Below are 16425 nucleotides of genomic sequence, written 5' to 3' on the forward strand. Positions count from 1 at the left end.
AACCAGGAAACAGCTTGGAAAACACAGGAGACACATGTGAGAGTGGCTTTATAAACGTTTAAACGGGAAAAACACGGAAAAAAATGGCGTGGGGTCCCCCCTCCAAAGCATAACCAGCCTCGGGCTCTTCGAGCTGGTCCTGGTTCTAAAAATGCGGGGGAAAAATTGACAGGGGATCCCCCGTATTTTTAAAACCAGCACCGGGCTCTGCGCCTGGTGCTGGTGCAAAAAATACGGGGGACAAAAAGAGTAGGGGTCCCCCGTATTTTTTACACCAGCATCGGGCTCCACTAGCTGGACAGATAATGCCACAGCCGGGGGTCACTTTTATACAGTGCCCTGCGGCCGTGGCATTAAATATCCAACTAGTCACCCCTGGCCGGGGTACCCTGGGGGAGTGGGGACCCCTTCAATCAAGGGGTCCCCCTCCCCAGCCACCCAAGGGCCAGGGGTGAAGCCCGAGGCTGTCCCCCCCATCCATTGGCTGCGGATGGGAGGCTGATAGCCTTGAGTAAAATGACAGAATATTTTTTTCCCCAATAGTACTACAAGTCCCAGCAAGCCTCCCCCGCAAGCTGGTACTTGGAGAACCACAAGTACCAGCATGCGGGAGAAAACCGGGCCCGCTGGTACCTGTAGTACTACTGAAAAAAAAATACCCAAATAAAAACAGGAGACACACACCGTGACAAGTACAACTTTATTACACACTGCCGACACACATACATACTTACCTATGTTGACACGCCGACTGCCACAGTCTCCGACGATCCGAGGGTACCTGTGAAAAAAATTATACTCACCTGCCAGTGTCCAGAGATAAATCCACGTCCAGAGATAATCCTCGTACTTGGCAAAAAAAAAACACGAACACCCGAACCACCGGACTGAAAGGGGTCCCATGTTGACACATGAGACCCCTTTCCCCGAATGCCGGGACATCACGTGACTCCTGTCACTGAGGTCCCTTCAGCCAATCAGGAAGCGCTACTCCGTGGCGCTCACCTGATTGGCTGTGCGCGTCTAAGCTCAGACAGCGCATCGCACAGCTGCCTCCATTACTTTCAATGGTGGGAACTTTGCCGTCAGTGGTGGGGTTACCCGCGGTCAGCCGCTGACCGGCGGGTGACCCCACCGCTAACCGCAAGGTTCCCACCATTGAATATAATGGAGGGAGCTGTGCGATGCGCTGACAGCTCAGACGCGCACAGAGCCAATCAGCAGAGTGCAAGAACGTTGCGCTCGCTGATTGGCTTACGAGACCTTTCAGTGACAGCAGTCACGGGGGGGGTCTCTCTGCATTCGGGGAAAGGGGTCCCATGTGTCAACATGGGACCCCTTTCAGTTCGCTGGTCGGGTGTTCGTTTTCTTTTTTTGACAAGTACGTGGATTTATCTCTGGACCATGGATCAGGTGAGTATAATTATCTTTTATTTTCAGGTACCCGTGGATTCTACTTGGAGAAGAGGACCGACTGCTTCGTGTCAACATAGGTAAGTATGTGTGTGTCGGCAGTGTGTAATAAAGTTGTACTTTTCACGGTGTGTGTCTCCTGTTTTTATTTGGGTATTTTTTTTCCAGTAGTACTACAGGTACCAGCGGGCCCGGTTTTCCTCCGCATGCTGGTACTTGTGGTTCTCCAAGTACCAGCTTGCGGGGGAGGCTTGCTGGGACTTGTAGTACTATTGGAAAAAACAATATTCTGTAATTTTACTCAAGGCTATCAGCCTCCCATCCGCAGCCAATGGATGGGGGGGACAGCCTCGGGCTTCACCCCTGGCCCTTGGGTGGCTGGGGGGGGGACCCCTTGATTGAAGGGGTCCCCACTCCCCCAGGGTACCCCGGCCACGGGTGACTAGTTGGATATTTAATGCCACGGCCGCAGAGCACTGTATAAAAGTGACCCCCGGCTGTGGCATTATCTGTCCAGCTAGTGGAGCCCGATGCTGGTGTAAAAAATACGGGGGACCCCTACTCTTTTTGTCCCCCGTATTTTTTGCACCAGCACCAGGCGCAAAGCCCGGTGCTGGTTTTAAAAATACGGGGGATCCCCTGTCAATTTTTTCCCCGCATTTTTAGAACCAGGACCAGCACGAAGAGCCCGAGGCTGGTTATGCTTTGGAGGGGGGACCCCACGCCATTTTTTTTCTGAATTTTACCATTCCATCTGAAAAAATATATATATATTTTAAAAAATATATAAATAATACTTGTGCCTTCAAAAAAGACAAACCAAGTACCTAATCCCTTCTAATATAAATAGATATGCTTCAAGCTGCTGGGTTCCATCGTACGACTATCCAAATTATTAATAATGAATTAATTAATAATTATTAATAATGTGTGGGCCAGAAAAGTCCATTTATAATGACAACCACTGTTTTCTATGGGTGAAACGGGTTCAGTGTGAAAGGTACCAAAACGGTAATGAAATGGTAATTTACTGGTTACAACATGAGATGTGAAAGGGGTTTAACTGCTCAGACCCGTTTTAAGAACCGTTTCAAATACCATTTCAAAAGCAGGTTTTGCGATGTGAAAGCAGCATCTGTCTCCCCAAAGGACTTTGTGGGGTCCTGTCCTCAGTCTGAGCATTCCCTGTGTGTGTGCGGTGTGTCGGTACGGCTGTGTCGACATGTTTGATGAGGAGGGTTACGTGGAGGCGGAGCAAGGGCAGATAAGTGTGGTGTCGCCCCCGTCGGGGCCGACACCTGATTGGATGGATATGTGGAAGGTCTTAAACGACAATGTAAGCTCCTTACATAAAAGGTTTGATGACGCTGCAGCCTTGGGACAGCCTGGGTCTCAGCCCGCGCCTGCCCAGGCGACTCAGAAACCGTCAGGGGCTCATAAACGCCCTCTATCTCAGATGGTTGACACAGATGTCGACACGGAGTCCGACTCAAGTGTCGACGATGATGAGGCACATTTACAGTCTAAAATGACCAAGGCCATCCGATACATGATTATTGCAATGAAAGATGTATTACACATTTCTGAGATTAACCCTGTTAATACCAAGAGGGTTTATATGTTTGGGGAGAAAAAGCAGCCAGTGACTTTTCCTCCATCTGATGAATTAAATGAATTATGTGAAGAAGCGTGGAGTTCCCCTGATAAGAAACTAGTGATTTCTAAGAGGTTACTGATGGCGTACCCTTTCCCGTCAACGGACAGGTTACGTTGGGAAACATCCCCTAGGGTGGACAAGGCGCTGACACGCTTATCTAAAAAGGTGGCCCTGCCGTCTCAGGATACGGCCGCCCTAAAGGAGCCTGCGGATAGAAAGCAGGAAGCTATCCTGAAGTCAGTGTATACACACTCTGGTACTCTACTGAGACCTGCTATTGCTTCAGCCTGGATGTGTAGTGCTGTAGCAGCATGGACAGATACTCTGTCAGACGACATAGATTCCCTCGACAGGGATACTGTTTTGCTAACCCTGCGCCATATAAAAGACGTAGTCTTATATAGGCAGGATGCTCAGAGGGACATTTACCTGCTGGGCTCTAGAATTAATGCTATGTCCATTTCTGCCAGGAGGGTCTTATGGACTCGGCAATGGACAGGAGATGCTGATTCTAAAAAACACATGGAGGTTTTGCCTTATAAGGGTGAGGAATTGTTTGGGGACGGTCAATCGGACCTCGTGTCCATAGCGACAGCTGGAAAGTCGACTTTCTTGCCTCAGGTTTCCTCACAGCCTAAGAAAGCACCGTATTATCAAATGCAGTCCTTTCGTTCTCAGAAAGGCAAGAGGGTCAGGGGCGCATCCTTTCTTGCCAGAGGCAGGGGTAGAGGTAAGAAGCTGCACCATGCAGCCAGTTCCCAGGAACAAAAGTCCTCCCCTGCTTCCACTAAGTCCACCGCATGACGTTGGGGCTCCACAGGCGGAGCCAGGTGCGGTGGGGGCGCGTCTCCGAAACTTCAGCAACCAGTGGGTTCGCTCACAGGTGGATCTCTGGGCTGTACAAATTGTATCTCAGGGATACAAGCTGGAATTCGAAGCGACTCCCCCCCGCTGTTACCTCAAATCAGCCTTGCCAGCTTCCCCCATGGAAAGGGAGGTAGTACTGGCGGCAATTCACAAGCTGTACCTCCAGCAAGTGATTATCAGGGTCCCCCTCCTTCAACAGGGAAGGGGTTACTATTCCACAATGTTTGTGGTACCGAAACCGGACGGTTCGTGAGACCCATTCTGAATTTAAAATCCTTGAACACTTATATAAAGAAATTCAAGTTCAAAATGGAATCGCTCAGAGCGGTTATTGCAAGCCTGGAAGAGGGGGATTTTATGGTGTCGCTGGACATCAAGGATGCTTACTTGCATGTCCCCATTTACCCACTTCACCAGGAGTACCTCAGGTTTGTGGTACAGGACTGTCATTACCAGTTCCAGACGTTGCCGTTTGGCCTGTCCACGGCACCGAGGATATTTGCCAAGGTAATGGCCGAAATGATGATACTCCTTCGGAAGAAGGGAGTTATAGTTATCCCGTACTTGGACGATCTCCTCATAAAGGCGAGGTCCAGAGAGCAGTTGTTGATCAGCGTAGCACTCTCTCAGGAAGTGTTGCAACAGCACGGCTGGATTCTGAATGTTCCAAAGTCGCAGCTGATTGCTACGACGCGTCTGCTTTTCCTGGGCATGATTCTGGACACAGAACAGAAGAAGGTGTTTCTCCCGGTGGAGAAGGCCCAGGAATTATCATCTCTGGTCAGGGACCTCCTGAAACCAAAACAGGTATCGGTGCATCACTGCACGCGAGTCCTGGGAAAGATGGTGGCTTCATACGAAGCCATTCCCTTCGGCAGGTTCCATGCAAGGATCTTTCAGTGGGATCTGTTGGACAAGTGGTCCGGATCGCATCTTCAGATGCATCGGCTGATCACCCTGTCCCCATGGGCCAGGGTGTCTCTTCTGTAGTGGCTGCAGAGTGCTCACCTTCTCGAGGGCCGCAGGTTCGGCATACAGGACTGGGTCCTGGTGACCACGGATGCAAGCCTCCGAGGTTGGGGGGCAGTCACTCAGGGAAGAAACTTCCAAGGGCTGTGGTCAAGTCTGGAGACTTCTCTACACATAAATATACTGGAACTAAGGGCCATTTACAACGCCCTGAGTCAAAGCAGAGCCCCTGCTTCGAAACCGGCCAGTGCTGATTCAGTCAGACAACATCACGGCGGTCGCCCATGTAAACCGCCAGGGCGGCACAAGAAGCAGGATGGCAATGGCGGAAGCCACAAAGATTCTTCGGTGGGCGGAGAATCACGTGCAAGCACTGTCAGCAGTGTTCATTCCGGGAGTGGACAACTGGGAAGCAGACTTCCTCAGCAGACACGACCTCCACCCGGGAGAGTGGGGACTTCATCAAGAAGTCTTCACACAGATTGCAAAGCGATGGGAACTGCCACAGGTGGACATGATGGCGTCCCGCCTCAACAAAAGGCTAAAAAGATATTGCGCCAGGTCAAGGGACCCTCAGGCGATAGCTGTGGACGCCCTAGTGACACCGTGAGTGTACCAGTCGGTATATGTGTTTCCTCCTCTTCCTCTCATACCCAAGGTACTGAGAATAGTAAGAAAGAGAGGAATAAGAACAATACTCATTGTTCCGGATTGGCCAAGAAGGGCTTGGTACCCGGAACTACAAGAAATGCGCACAGAGGATCCATGGCCTCTGCTTCTCAGACAGGACCTGCTGCAACAAGGGCCCTGTCTGTTCCAAGACTTACCGCGGCTGCGTTTGACGGCATGGCGGTTGAACACCGGATCCTAGCGGAAAAAGGCATTCCGGATGAAGTTATTCCTACGCTGATAAAGGCTAGGAAGGACGTGACAGCAAAGCATTATCACCGTATATGGCAAAAATATGTTGCTTGGTGTGAGGCCAGGACGGCCCCTACAGAGGAATTCCAGCTGGGTCGATTCCTGCACTTCCCACAGTCAGGGGTGACTATGGGCCTAAAATTGGGGTCCATAAAGGTCCAGATTTCGGCCCTATCCATTTTCTTTCAAAAAGAACTGGCTTCACTGCCTGAGGTTCAGACGTTTGTTAAGGGAGTGCTGCATATTCAGCCCCCTTTTGTGCCACCAGTGGCACCCTGGGATCTTAACATTGTGTTGGATTTCCTGAAATCCCACTGGTTTGAGCCACTTAAGACCGTGGAACTAAAGTATCTCACGTGGAAAGTGGTCATGCTGTTGGCCTTAGCATCGGCTAGGCGTGTGTCGGAATTGGCGGCTTTGTCATGTAAAAGCCCATATCTGATCTTCCATATGGACAGGGCAGAATTGAGGACTCGTCCCCAATTTCTCCCAAAGGTGGTATCATCGTTTCATTTGAACCAACCTATTGTGGTGCCTGCGGCTACTCGGGACTTGGAGGACTCCAAGTTGCTGGACGTAGTCAGGGCTTTGAAAATATATGTTTCCAGAACGGCTGGAGTCAGGAAGACTGACTCGCTGTTTATCCTGTATGCACCCAACAAGCTGGGTGCTCCTGCTTCAAAGCAAACTATTGCTCGCTGGATCTGTAGCACGATTCAGCTGGCTCATTCTGCGGCTGGATTGCCGCATCCAAAATCAGTAAAAGCCCATTCCACAAGGAAGGTGGGCTCTTCTTGGGCGGCTGCCCGAGGGGTCTCGGCTTTACAGCTTTGCCGAGCGGCTACTTGGCCGGGTTCAAACACCTTTGCAAAGTTCTACAAGTTTGACACCCTGGCTGAGGAGGACCTTGTGTTTGCTCATTCGGTGCTGCAGAGTCATCCGCACTCTCCCGCCTGTTTGGGAGCTTTGATATAATCCCCATGGTCCTTACAGAGTTCCCAGCATCCACTAGGACGTCAGAGAAAATAAGAATTTACTCACCGGTAATTCTATTTCTCGTAGTCCGTAGTGGATGCTGGGCGCCCGTCCCAAGTGCGAACTCTCTGCAATACATGTATATAGTTATTGCATAAATAAGGGTTATTGTTATGAGCCATCCGTTGAGTGAGGCTCAGTTGTTGTTCATACTGTTAACTGGGTATAGTTATCACAAGTTGTACGGTGTGATTGGTGTGGCTGGTATGAGTCTTACCCTGGATTCCAAAAATCCTTTCCTTGTAATGTCAGCTCTTCCGGGCACAGTTTCCCTAACTGAGGTCTGGAGGAGGGGCATAGAGGGAGGAGCCAGTGCACACCAGATATAGTACCTAATCTTTTCTTTGGAGTGCCCAGTCTCCTGCGGAGCCCGTCTATTCCCCATGATCCTTACGGAGTTCCCAGCATCCACTACGGACTACGAGAAATAGAATTACCGGTGAGTAAATTCTTATTTTAAACTACATCTTGCACAGAAATGATATTGAAAGAGAGTAGTAGAGAAAGAGAAGGAGAAAGAAAGAGAAAGATATTACATTAATGGGATGGGATGAGAGACATACAGTAGCCTAAGGTTCACAACATTATTGTTGCTGCAGGAGAAAAGCAGTTACACAATGCTCCCTGCCTCTGCCTAGAATCAGGGCCATCTTTTCGTATGGGCTCAATCAATGGGCAGTTGCCTAAGGGCTCCAGACTGATAGCTGAGGGTCCCCTTATTCCAGATTTTGGAAAATCGTCCCTGGGGAACAGGAGATATCTGACTTCAAAGCAATGGCCCCCACTTGAGCGTGTTAATTGCTCTTCCCAGCCAGATATCTTGGGTTGTGTCTGACTTAGAGTTTTTCAGAGGGTATACTCCAAAAGTTGTGACTCTTCCCTATAGGTGGACACTAGCAGCTTGTCTCTACTATGCCCAGCTGGTCCCTGCGCCTGCTCCACACATTGGTATGCAGTTTTAGATTTTCATTGGCGGATTGCTCTGGCACCAGAACTCTGATCCATGAGTCCCCAGTACCTATTAGGGCTCTCTAGTTTTTTTATCCAATTAAAAGCTAAGAAATCTAATTCCAGAAACTGGAGACATCTGCAGTCAAGCAAGCTGCCCCCCCCCCCCCCCCCCCCCACACCGGAAAATTAGGAATATTAAGCCCATTCCACTATCCATCCCTCCCCTGATTATTAAACACCCTCTACCACTCTGCATGTACCGGGGCCCCTTTATTCAGCCCAATGCCCCCTACTACAGTTTAGTGTTCTCCCACCCACCCCATCTCCCACCATCTGTGCAGTAAAGGAGTAATTAGCAGAAATTACTGCTCGTGTTCCTACATGCTGAGCGGAAGATATAACACCCCTTACTGCCCACAGGGACATCAAACCTGTTGCTGATAGCACCCCCCACCCCTACCACTAAAGGAAGGGTAGGGACCCTAATGCATTGCTTTGCCCAGGGAACTACACTTCTGTTAAGACGGCTCTGCCTGTAATGTTTCTATCAATGTTATATATGTACTATCCATGTCATAACTATGCTCATTTGTCTTCTCCTGTAACATGCACCCTCTAACCAACCCACCTTGTGGCATTATCCTCCCCCCACCCCATCCCTTCCCCGCTACTGACCTGTTTCTGTGTGTAATGTCCATTGTATTCTGTCGTCTACTCCTCCTGCCTGGCCCCTACAGCCTTCTCCCCATCTCCACTCCTCCTTTAGAACATTATTCTCCACATCCATTAAACACAATAATGTTTTCAACCATCTTAAAAAAAAATCTTCTCTTGATCCTGCAATTGTGAGACCTTTCCTGATCTACTTCCCACTTTTGTACCCTTAGATTTCTCCTCCCCTTCCTCAACTCATGTCATCCTCCCTACATACACCCACATCATCCCCCTGTGTCACCCTCCCTACAACACCACATCCACCCTCTAAGTCATCCTCCCTACAACACACACACACACACACACACACACACTCCTCCTCTGTGTCATCCTCCATACACACACCTGCACCCTCAGTGTCACCCTCCCTATAGACACACATCCACCCTCAGTGTCACCCTCCCTACACACACACACACACACACACACACACACACACACACACACACACACACTCACACACACACACCATACCTCCCATCTTTGAAAGGGGAGGAAGAGGGACCCCTGCGCGGCTAAGCCGCGTGCGACCCAAAAGGGGGCGTGGCTTGCCATAGAGGGGGCGTGGCATCGACCAAGTGGGCGTGGTCGAGCGCTCCAGACCCATTTTTGCCATTTTGACGCGTGCCCAGCGCTCCCCGAGCAGCTAGGCAGCCCCCTGCTCCCCTCCCAGCATTGAATAGATGCTGTGCGCTTGTGCATGGCATCTATTCAGTGATCACCGGCTGCTTTGCTTTGCAGAGCAGCGGGTGATCAAAGCCTCCCCCAACTGCCCCCCGCACGCGGGACACTGCGACCCGCTGGAGGGACAGCGGGACAGTGTCTGAATAGCGGGACTGTCCCGCTGAAATTGGGACAGTTGGGAGGTATGCACATACACACACACACACACACACACACACACACACACATGCAGCTTCAGTGTCACCCTACCTACACACATACACATGCAGCCTCAGTATCACCCTCCCTATACACACACACATCCACCCTCAGTGTCACCCTCCCTACACACACACACACACACACACACACACACACACACACATGCAGCCTCAGTGTCACCCACCCTACACACATACACATGCAGCCTCAGTGTCACCCTCCCTACACATATACACATGCAGCCTCAGTGTCACCCTCCCTACACACATACACATGCAGCCTCAGTGTCACCCTCCCTTCACACACATATCCTGCCTCTGTCACCCTCCCAACATATGTATACCCTCCCTATGTGTCACCCTCCATACACACATACATCTGCCCTCTGTGTCACCTTCCTACACACACACATCCTCCCTCTGTGTTACCCTCCCTACATACATATATCCTCCCTCTGTGTTACCCTCCCTATACACACACACACACATCCTCCCTCTGTGTGGCCCTACCTACACACACACACATCTGCCCTTTGTGTAACCCTCCCTATACACACACACAAAACCCATACCTCCCAACTTTTAGTAATCATGAGGAGGGACCTTGCTGCGCCACCCGAAAAGAGGGCATGGTCTCGGAAAAGAAGGTGTGGCTTCATGGCAATGCAGTGACCGCCTGCCACGCCTCCCGTATTCGTCACAGTGGGGGCATGGCCAGCGCTCTGTGAGCTGCTGGCCATGCCCCAGTCTCTCTGTCTCCTGTGTATAGACGCTGTGCGCATGAGCACAGCATCTATACACTGCTGCTCTGCAGCAGAGCGGTGAGTGATAGGAGCCTCCCAACTGCCCCCTCACCACCGCAGGACACTGCAGCACGCGGGTGGGACAGCGGGACAATCCCAAAAAAAGCAACTGTCCATCAAAAATTGGGACAGTTGGGAGATATGCACAACCTCTGTTTTACCCTTTCTGCATACAGTGCATACACATCCTCCCTCTGTGTCACCCTTCCTAACACACATTCTCTATGTCACTCTCCTTCCCTACACACACAAACACACACACACACACACATCCACCCTCTGTGTCACTCTCCCTAACACACACATTCTCTATGTCACTCTCCCTCCCTACACACACACACACACACACACACACACACACACACACACACACACAAACACACACACATACACATACACTCTCAGTGTCACCGTTCTCTACACACCACATTCTTCCTCTGTGTCACCCTCCCTACACCCAGAGCCGGCCTTAGGCATAGGCAAACTAGGCAAATGCCTAGGACATTTTGTATGCTTAGGGGCACCAGCAGCTTCTGCTGATTAAAATGATATGCGGCATGCCTATATTCTGTGTGTATTCCTGGAAATCACTGTAATGTAGCATTTCGTATGCAGATACAGCTGAAGTCGCACACAGAATATAGGCATGCTGCATATCATTTTAATCAGGAGAAGCTGCTTGTCCATCCTAGCCACATAGTAATGCAAATAAGATGCATTTTCATAAACAAAAGGCGCACGACGTTAGCAGAGCTGCCAGCTGACTCATGCCAGGCATCTCTTGCAGAACTAGCGGCGGTGTTCGGGGGCACCAGCCAAAATCTTGCCTAGGGCATCATATTGGTTAGGGCCGGCTCTGCCTACACCCACACATTCTCTATGTCACTCTCCCTCCCTACACACACAGACACACACACACACACACACACACACACACACACATTCTCCCTGTGTAACCTTCCCCACACATACACCCCCAGTGCCCATCTGCTAACAAAGTTGCTGCTACGATCAGGTCTGAATTAGGCCCATAGGCAGCACAAGAGGTGCAGTTCCTTGCTAAAGTATTAACACCCCCCCCCCCCCCCCCGACTTGAAACCGTTTACCAGTACCTGCTGCTGAAAAACATCCCCTCAGAATAATTCTGCCACCAGTGTGGGGATGGTGTTCTTGCGATCGGATTTTTCGCACCATCCCGTCGCTGCCTGTCGCTCCCCGTCACTGCAGACCATCGCACCTGCGCATTGTGGTGCATACACATGCGCAGTTCAGACCTGATCGCCCGCTGTGCGAAAACGTATAGCAGCGATCAGGTCTGAATTAGCCCCCGAGTACGATGGGCTGCTTGTCAGGTGGGGGCCACATAACAACACACAAAACAGACCCCACAGACACGTCCGCCTACTAGGAATCTTCCTGGTGAGCCCTATGGCCAATCCACCCCATTACATACACACATACTCCCTCTGGGTCATCCCCCCTACACACACACTCACACACACACACACACACACACACACACACACACACTCCCTCTGTGTCACCCTCATTGCGCACACACATCCTCCCTCTGTAACCCTTTTGCTGCACATTTTTGCGGTGCCTTATAAATTATTTATAATAAATAATTGTAATAATAATAATAATAATAATAATAATATACTAATAATAATGTACATATTATACATACTGTAATAATTGTAATAATAATAATAATAATAATAATATACTAATAATAATGTACATATTATACATACTGTATGTTTTTGTTTTACAGATATTTCTTCATGGTAACAATCTGAATAGTCTGCATCAATTAATTCACCCAGAATGTTTGCCGTCTGAATTTGGGGGTACGCTTCCCCCTTATGATATGGGGACCTGGGCTAGGACATTGCTTGGTCCGGATTACAACGACGAAAATGAGTATACGCACACTTCCTACAATGCTATACATGTGAAGTATGCACCCAGCAACATAGAAAGAGAGTGTTCTCCAAAATACATGAAAAGGTAATGATTTCTTGTGTTGCTATTGCTCAGTGTAGAGAAATACAGTAATTACATGATTAAATGATTTATATTTTATAATTACTTACAAATTTCTGAAATAAAAAAATAAACTGAACTTTATTCAGAATCAGAATTCAAACTTTAAAGGGCTGATTCAATTCAGCGGGATGTGCCACCAAACATCACTGCATATCTGCTGCATATCGGACCCTCAGAAATATACCAATAGATTATTCCAGTCCTGTGTCCAATCAATGTCCATTATAATAACAGTCCTGTATCAGAAGGGGTCAGATACTACGTCAGACTTGCATTACTAAGAGACAGCTGGTTTACATTAGGAGAATAGGGACAAAGATGTGTACTCCAGAATGTAAATAGCAAAGCAGTCCTATCAATGCCGCAATCTGCTGACCACCACAGACAGTCCAATAAGTGGAAGCATGCATGAATATGTCCATGCACACCTCTAGGTATGTCCTCACCACTCCCCTTCTATGGTCAACGTGATCTGTGGACAGTAGAGGCAGGATGGCAATGGATAATATCAATGGAGCAGTCTCCCCATCACCTCAAAATAAATGCGGATCACCCAGGACCATTGAGACAATGGGTGGATATGGGTGCTGGGTGGAATTGACCGCTGGAGAAGACCCGACTACGCATCCTCATGTGTGGGTGCAAGCAGCAGTGGGAGGGGATGATCGCGGCATAGCATGGGGGCATGGTCACATTTCCACTGCACTCCTTACAGTGACTCAGCCCCTCTTATACCCACTCCTCACCTCTCAATGCTCCAGGGCTCATTATACTGTATGTGTGGTTCCTTCACCAGGTAAAAACCTCAACAAATATCATAGGATCTGTGAATCTCATTTTTACTGTGTGACTGAATAATCAGTGGTGCAAGTAGAAAAAATGCCTTACGGGTACAAAAAATGGGTGTGGCCAAATGTCACATGGGGTGTGGCCAATGAAAATGGGGGCGTGGTACACATATGGGGGGAGGGGCAGATACACGTATGACCCCAATAGTGCCAGATACACGTTGCCCCACAGTGCCAGATATACATTGCCCCACAGTGACAGATATACATTGCCCCACAGTGCCAGATATACATTGCCTCACCGTGACAGATACACAAATGCCCCCAGAGTGCCAGATACACAAATGTCCCCAGAGTGCCAGATACACATTGCCTCACTGTGCCAGATACACAAATGCCCCCAGAGTGCCAGATACACAAATGTCCCCAGAGTGCCAGATACACATTGCCTCACAGTGCCAGATACACATTGCCCCACAGTGCCAGATACACAAATGCCCCCGCTGTGTCAGATATACATTGCCCCCCAGTGCCAGATACAGAAATGCCCCTACAGTGCCAGATATGCCCCCAGTGCCAGATACAGAAATGCCCCCAGGGCCAGATACACAAGTATGCCCCCAGTGCCAGATATGCCCACAGTGCCAGATATGCCCCCAGTGCCAGATACACAAGTATGCCCCCATTGCCAGATATGCCCCAGTGCCAGATACACATGTCTCCGCAGTGCCAGATATGGCCACAGTGCCACATACACATGTCCCCCCCAGTGCCAGATATGCCCCCAGTGCCAGATACACATGTCCTTCTAGTGCCAGATATGCCCCCAGTGCCAGATATCCCCCAGTGCCAGGTACACAAGTCCCCCCCAGTGCCAGATATGCTCCCAGTGCCAGGTATACATGCCCCCCCAGTGCCAGATATCCCCCAGTGCCAGGTATAAATGCCCCCCCCCACAGTGCCAGATATCTCCCAGTGCCAGGTATACATGCCCCCCCAGTGCCAGATATCCCCCAGTGCCAGGTATACATGCCCCCCCAGTGCCAGATATCCCCCAGTGCCAGGTATACATGCCCCCCCCCCCCCAGTGCCAGATATCCCCCAGTGCCAGGTATACATGCCCCCCCAGTGCCAGGTATAACATGGCCCCCCAGTGCCAGGTATACATGCCCCCCCCCCCCCCCCCAGTGCCAGATATCCCCCAGTGCCAGGTATACATGCCCCCCCCCCAGTGCCAGGTATAACATGCCCCCCCCCCAGAGCCAGATATCCCCCAGTGTCAGGTATACATGTGTCCCCCCCTCCTCCCCTGCTCACCGCTGCCATCTGTCTGTGTGAGAGGAGGACAGCGCACCCTGCGCCTTTCCTTCCCCTCAGTCTCCGGCGGGTGTCTCAGTTTAATTCAGCGCCGATCCGTGAGCCAATCAGAGCTCGCGGTGCGAGCTCTGATTGGCTCACGGATCGGCGCTGAATTAAACTGAGACACTCGCCGGAGACTGAGGGGAAGGAGAGGCGCAGGGTGCGCTCTCCTCCCCTCACATCAGCGGCGGGTGCGGCTGGGACGGCGGGGAGCAGCAGAGGGAGGGAAGAGGAGCGGCGGCCCGTCGGTGTGGGTACGGCGTACCCACGGCTAAATTCTCACGGGGACGCCGTACCCACCCGTACCCACACACTTGCACCACTGTGAATAATACACTGTACCACTAAGCACATGTGTCCACTGTAATCTGGCCAGACTAATATGCAGTGTAGTGTATGTTGCTTACCCTCATGTATCATATTCTTGTGTTCTTATACTGCTTGGCAGCTCTTTGTGTGAGATTCAGTTAAGTGCAAGGGCCAGTAGGAGCTGTAAGCAATGTGTTTCTGCATACACCCTAGGTAGTACGGTACTGTAAACACCGCCTACTGTAACTCGCATCTCTGAGCTGTACATAGGGGATGTAGTTATGTGACCGGCAGTCACATTACCTTTCCCTACATCCTGCCCCTCACTATCCCGACTGTCGGCATGTCGACCAACAGGGACTATTCCCACTTGTGGGTGTCCATGACACCCATAGAGTGGGAATAGAACCTGTGGCGACCACGGTTGTCACAGGGCCTGCAAGGGGCTTGTTGCGCTTGCCCCTGCCTCCTGCCGGCATTCCGCTGCTGGGATGCCGACGTCAGTATGCTGACTGGCGGTCTCCTGACCGCCGGTCACGCAATACACACCCCATAAACAGTACTATAACATCCTGCAGGACCTCGTGCGAATTTCAGTCACATTATGTGTGTTAATAACCAGCTTCCTTTTCTTGCTGCTTGTCCCAAAATGTAAGGGGCTACAGAATATACTGGTGCTATATAAAAGTTAATCAGTTAATATGGAGATATACTGAACCATTGTTAACTCAACATGACAACCTGTATATTATATAACCTATAGACATAGAGAGCACATGTAACAACAGTGACAAAGCACCCATATATCACACCCATGTAAGAGCAGTGAACCCAGATACCACGTAGGATTCTAAACACCGCCTTATTATACCTCCTAAATGTAGTGCACTTCATTGTGGCAGTCTCAAATAGTGAATCTAAAGGCCCCTTTGAGCAGCCATCACTAGGACAAATTCAGACTGAGGAGAAGTCAGAGGGGAACCTGGTTCATAATCACCCGTACACAACACAGTTACCAGCAGGCACAATGATCTTCCCCATGCCTAAATTCTGAGCCCCTCACATCATCCACCCCACCAGCGCTGTCACTCCATGGCCATGCCCCTGACACCCCAGGCAACCTTCTTATTAACTCGCAGGCCACCCCTCTACCTGACTTGTTCTGGGACACAGAGATCCCATAGTCCCTGAAGTCTGCCCATCATGCTGAGACAAACCACTTCTGAGTTTCCTCCTTTTTAAGGAAAGGCTCATACATAGAAATACGCATGTGACTGATTGAGCCCCAAGTGCTTGCAAGATATCATAGATGCGTATACACACTTTAATGTGATTACTGATTTTGTTCCCTGCTCCAGGGCCTTCCCTATCAACTATTTGCTTCTTAGCAGTAGCCTAGGGCAATCCAGCATCTCCCAGCAAGGGTAGCACCCACTTTTGGCAATCACTGATCTAACGTGAAACACGTTGTAGGGGGAATCTGGGCGGCAAAGAGTCCACTTACATGCCTGCATGTATGGTCACCAACCCTCCCTCCATACGTAATTTCCATTGGGGGACATACATACTTTCTCCATGGTTTGCTAAAGTGATTACTGTGTGGGGGAGGTGAAAATAATGAGAGCCACAGTACAGTAATTGCGATGTATAAGAAGCTTTGCATTATCTACTTATATATAAGTAAATGGGGGACAGCTCATAC

At 50.0% G+C, this 16425-nt stretch overlaps 1 protein-coding gene across 2 annotated transcripts in view; it reads left to right on the forward strand.

Moving 5' to 3' along the window:
- The window catches only part of CLVS1 (clavesin 1), a 192701-nt gene that overhangs the window by 104236 nt on the left and 72040 nt on the right, over window positions 1-16425 (forward strand). For both annotated transcript variants that reach the window (XM_063923777.1, XM_063923778.1), the window contains exon 5: window positions 11993-12228. In XM_063923777.1, coding sequence (XP_063779847.1) covers window positions 11993-12228 — 236 coding nt within the window. The remainder of the gene's footprint in view (window positions 1-11992; window positions 12229-16425) is intronic.

This window comes from Pseudophryne corroboree, chromosome 5 (genome assembly GCF_028390025.1).
Source record: "Pseudophryne corroboree isolate aPseCor3 chromosome 5, aPseCor3.hap2, whole genome shotgun sequence".
NCBI lineage: Eukaryota > Metazoa > Chordata > Amphibia > Anura > Myobatrachidae > Pseudophryne > Pseudophryne corroboree.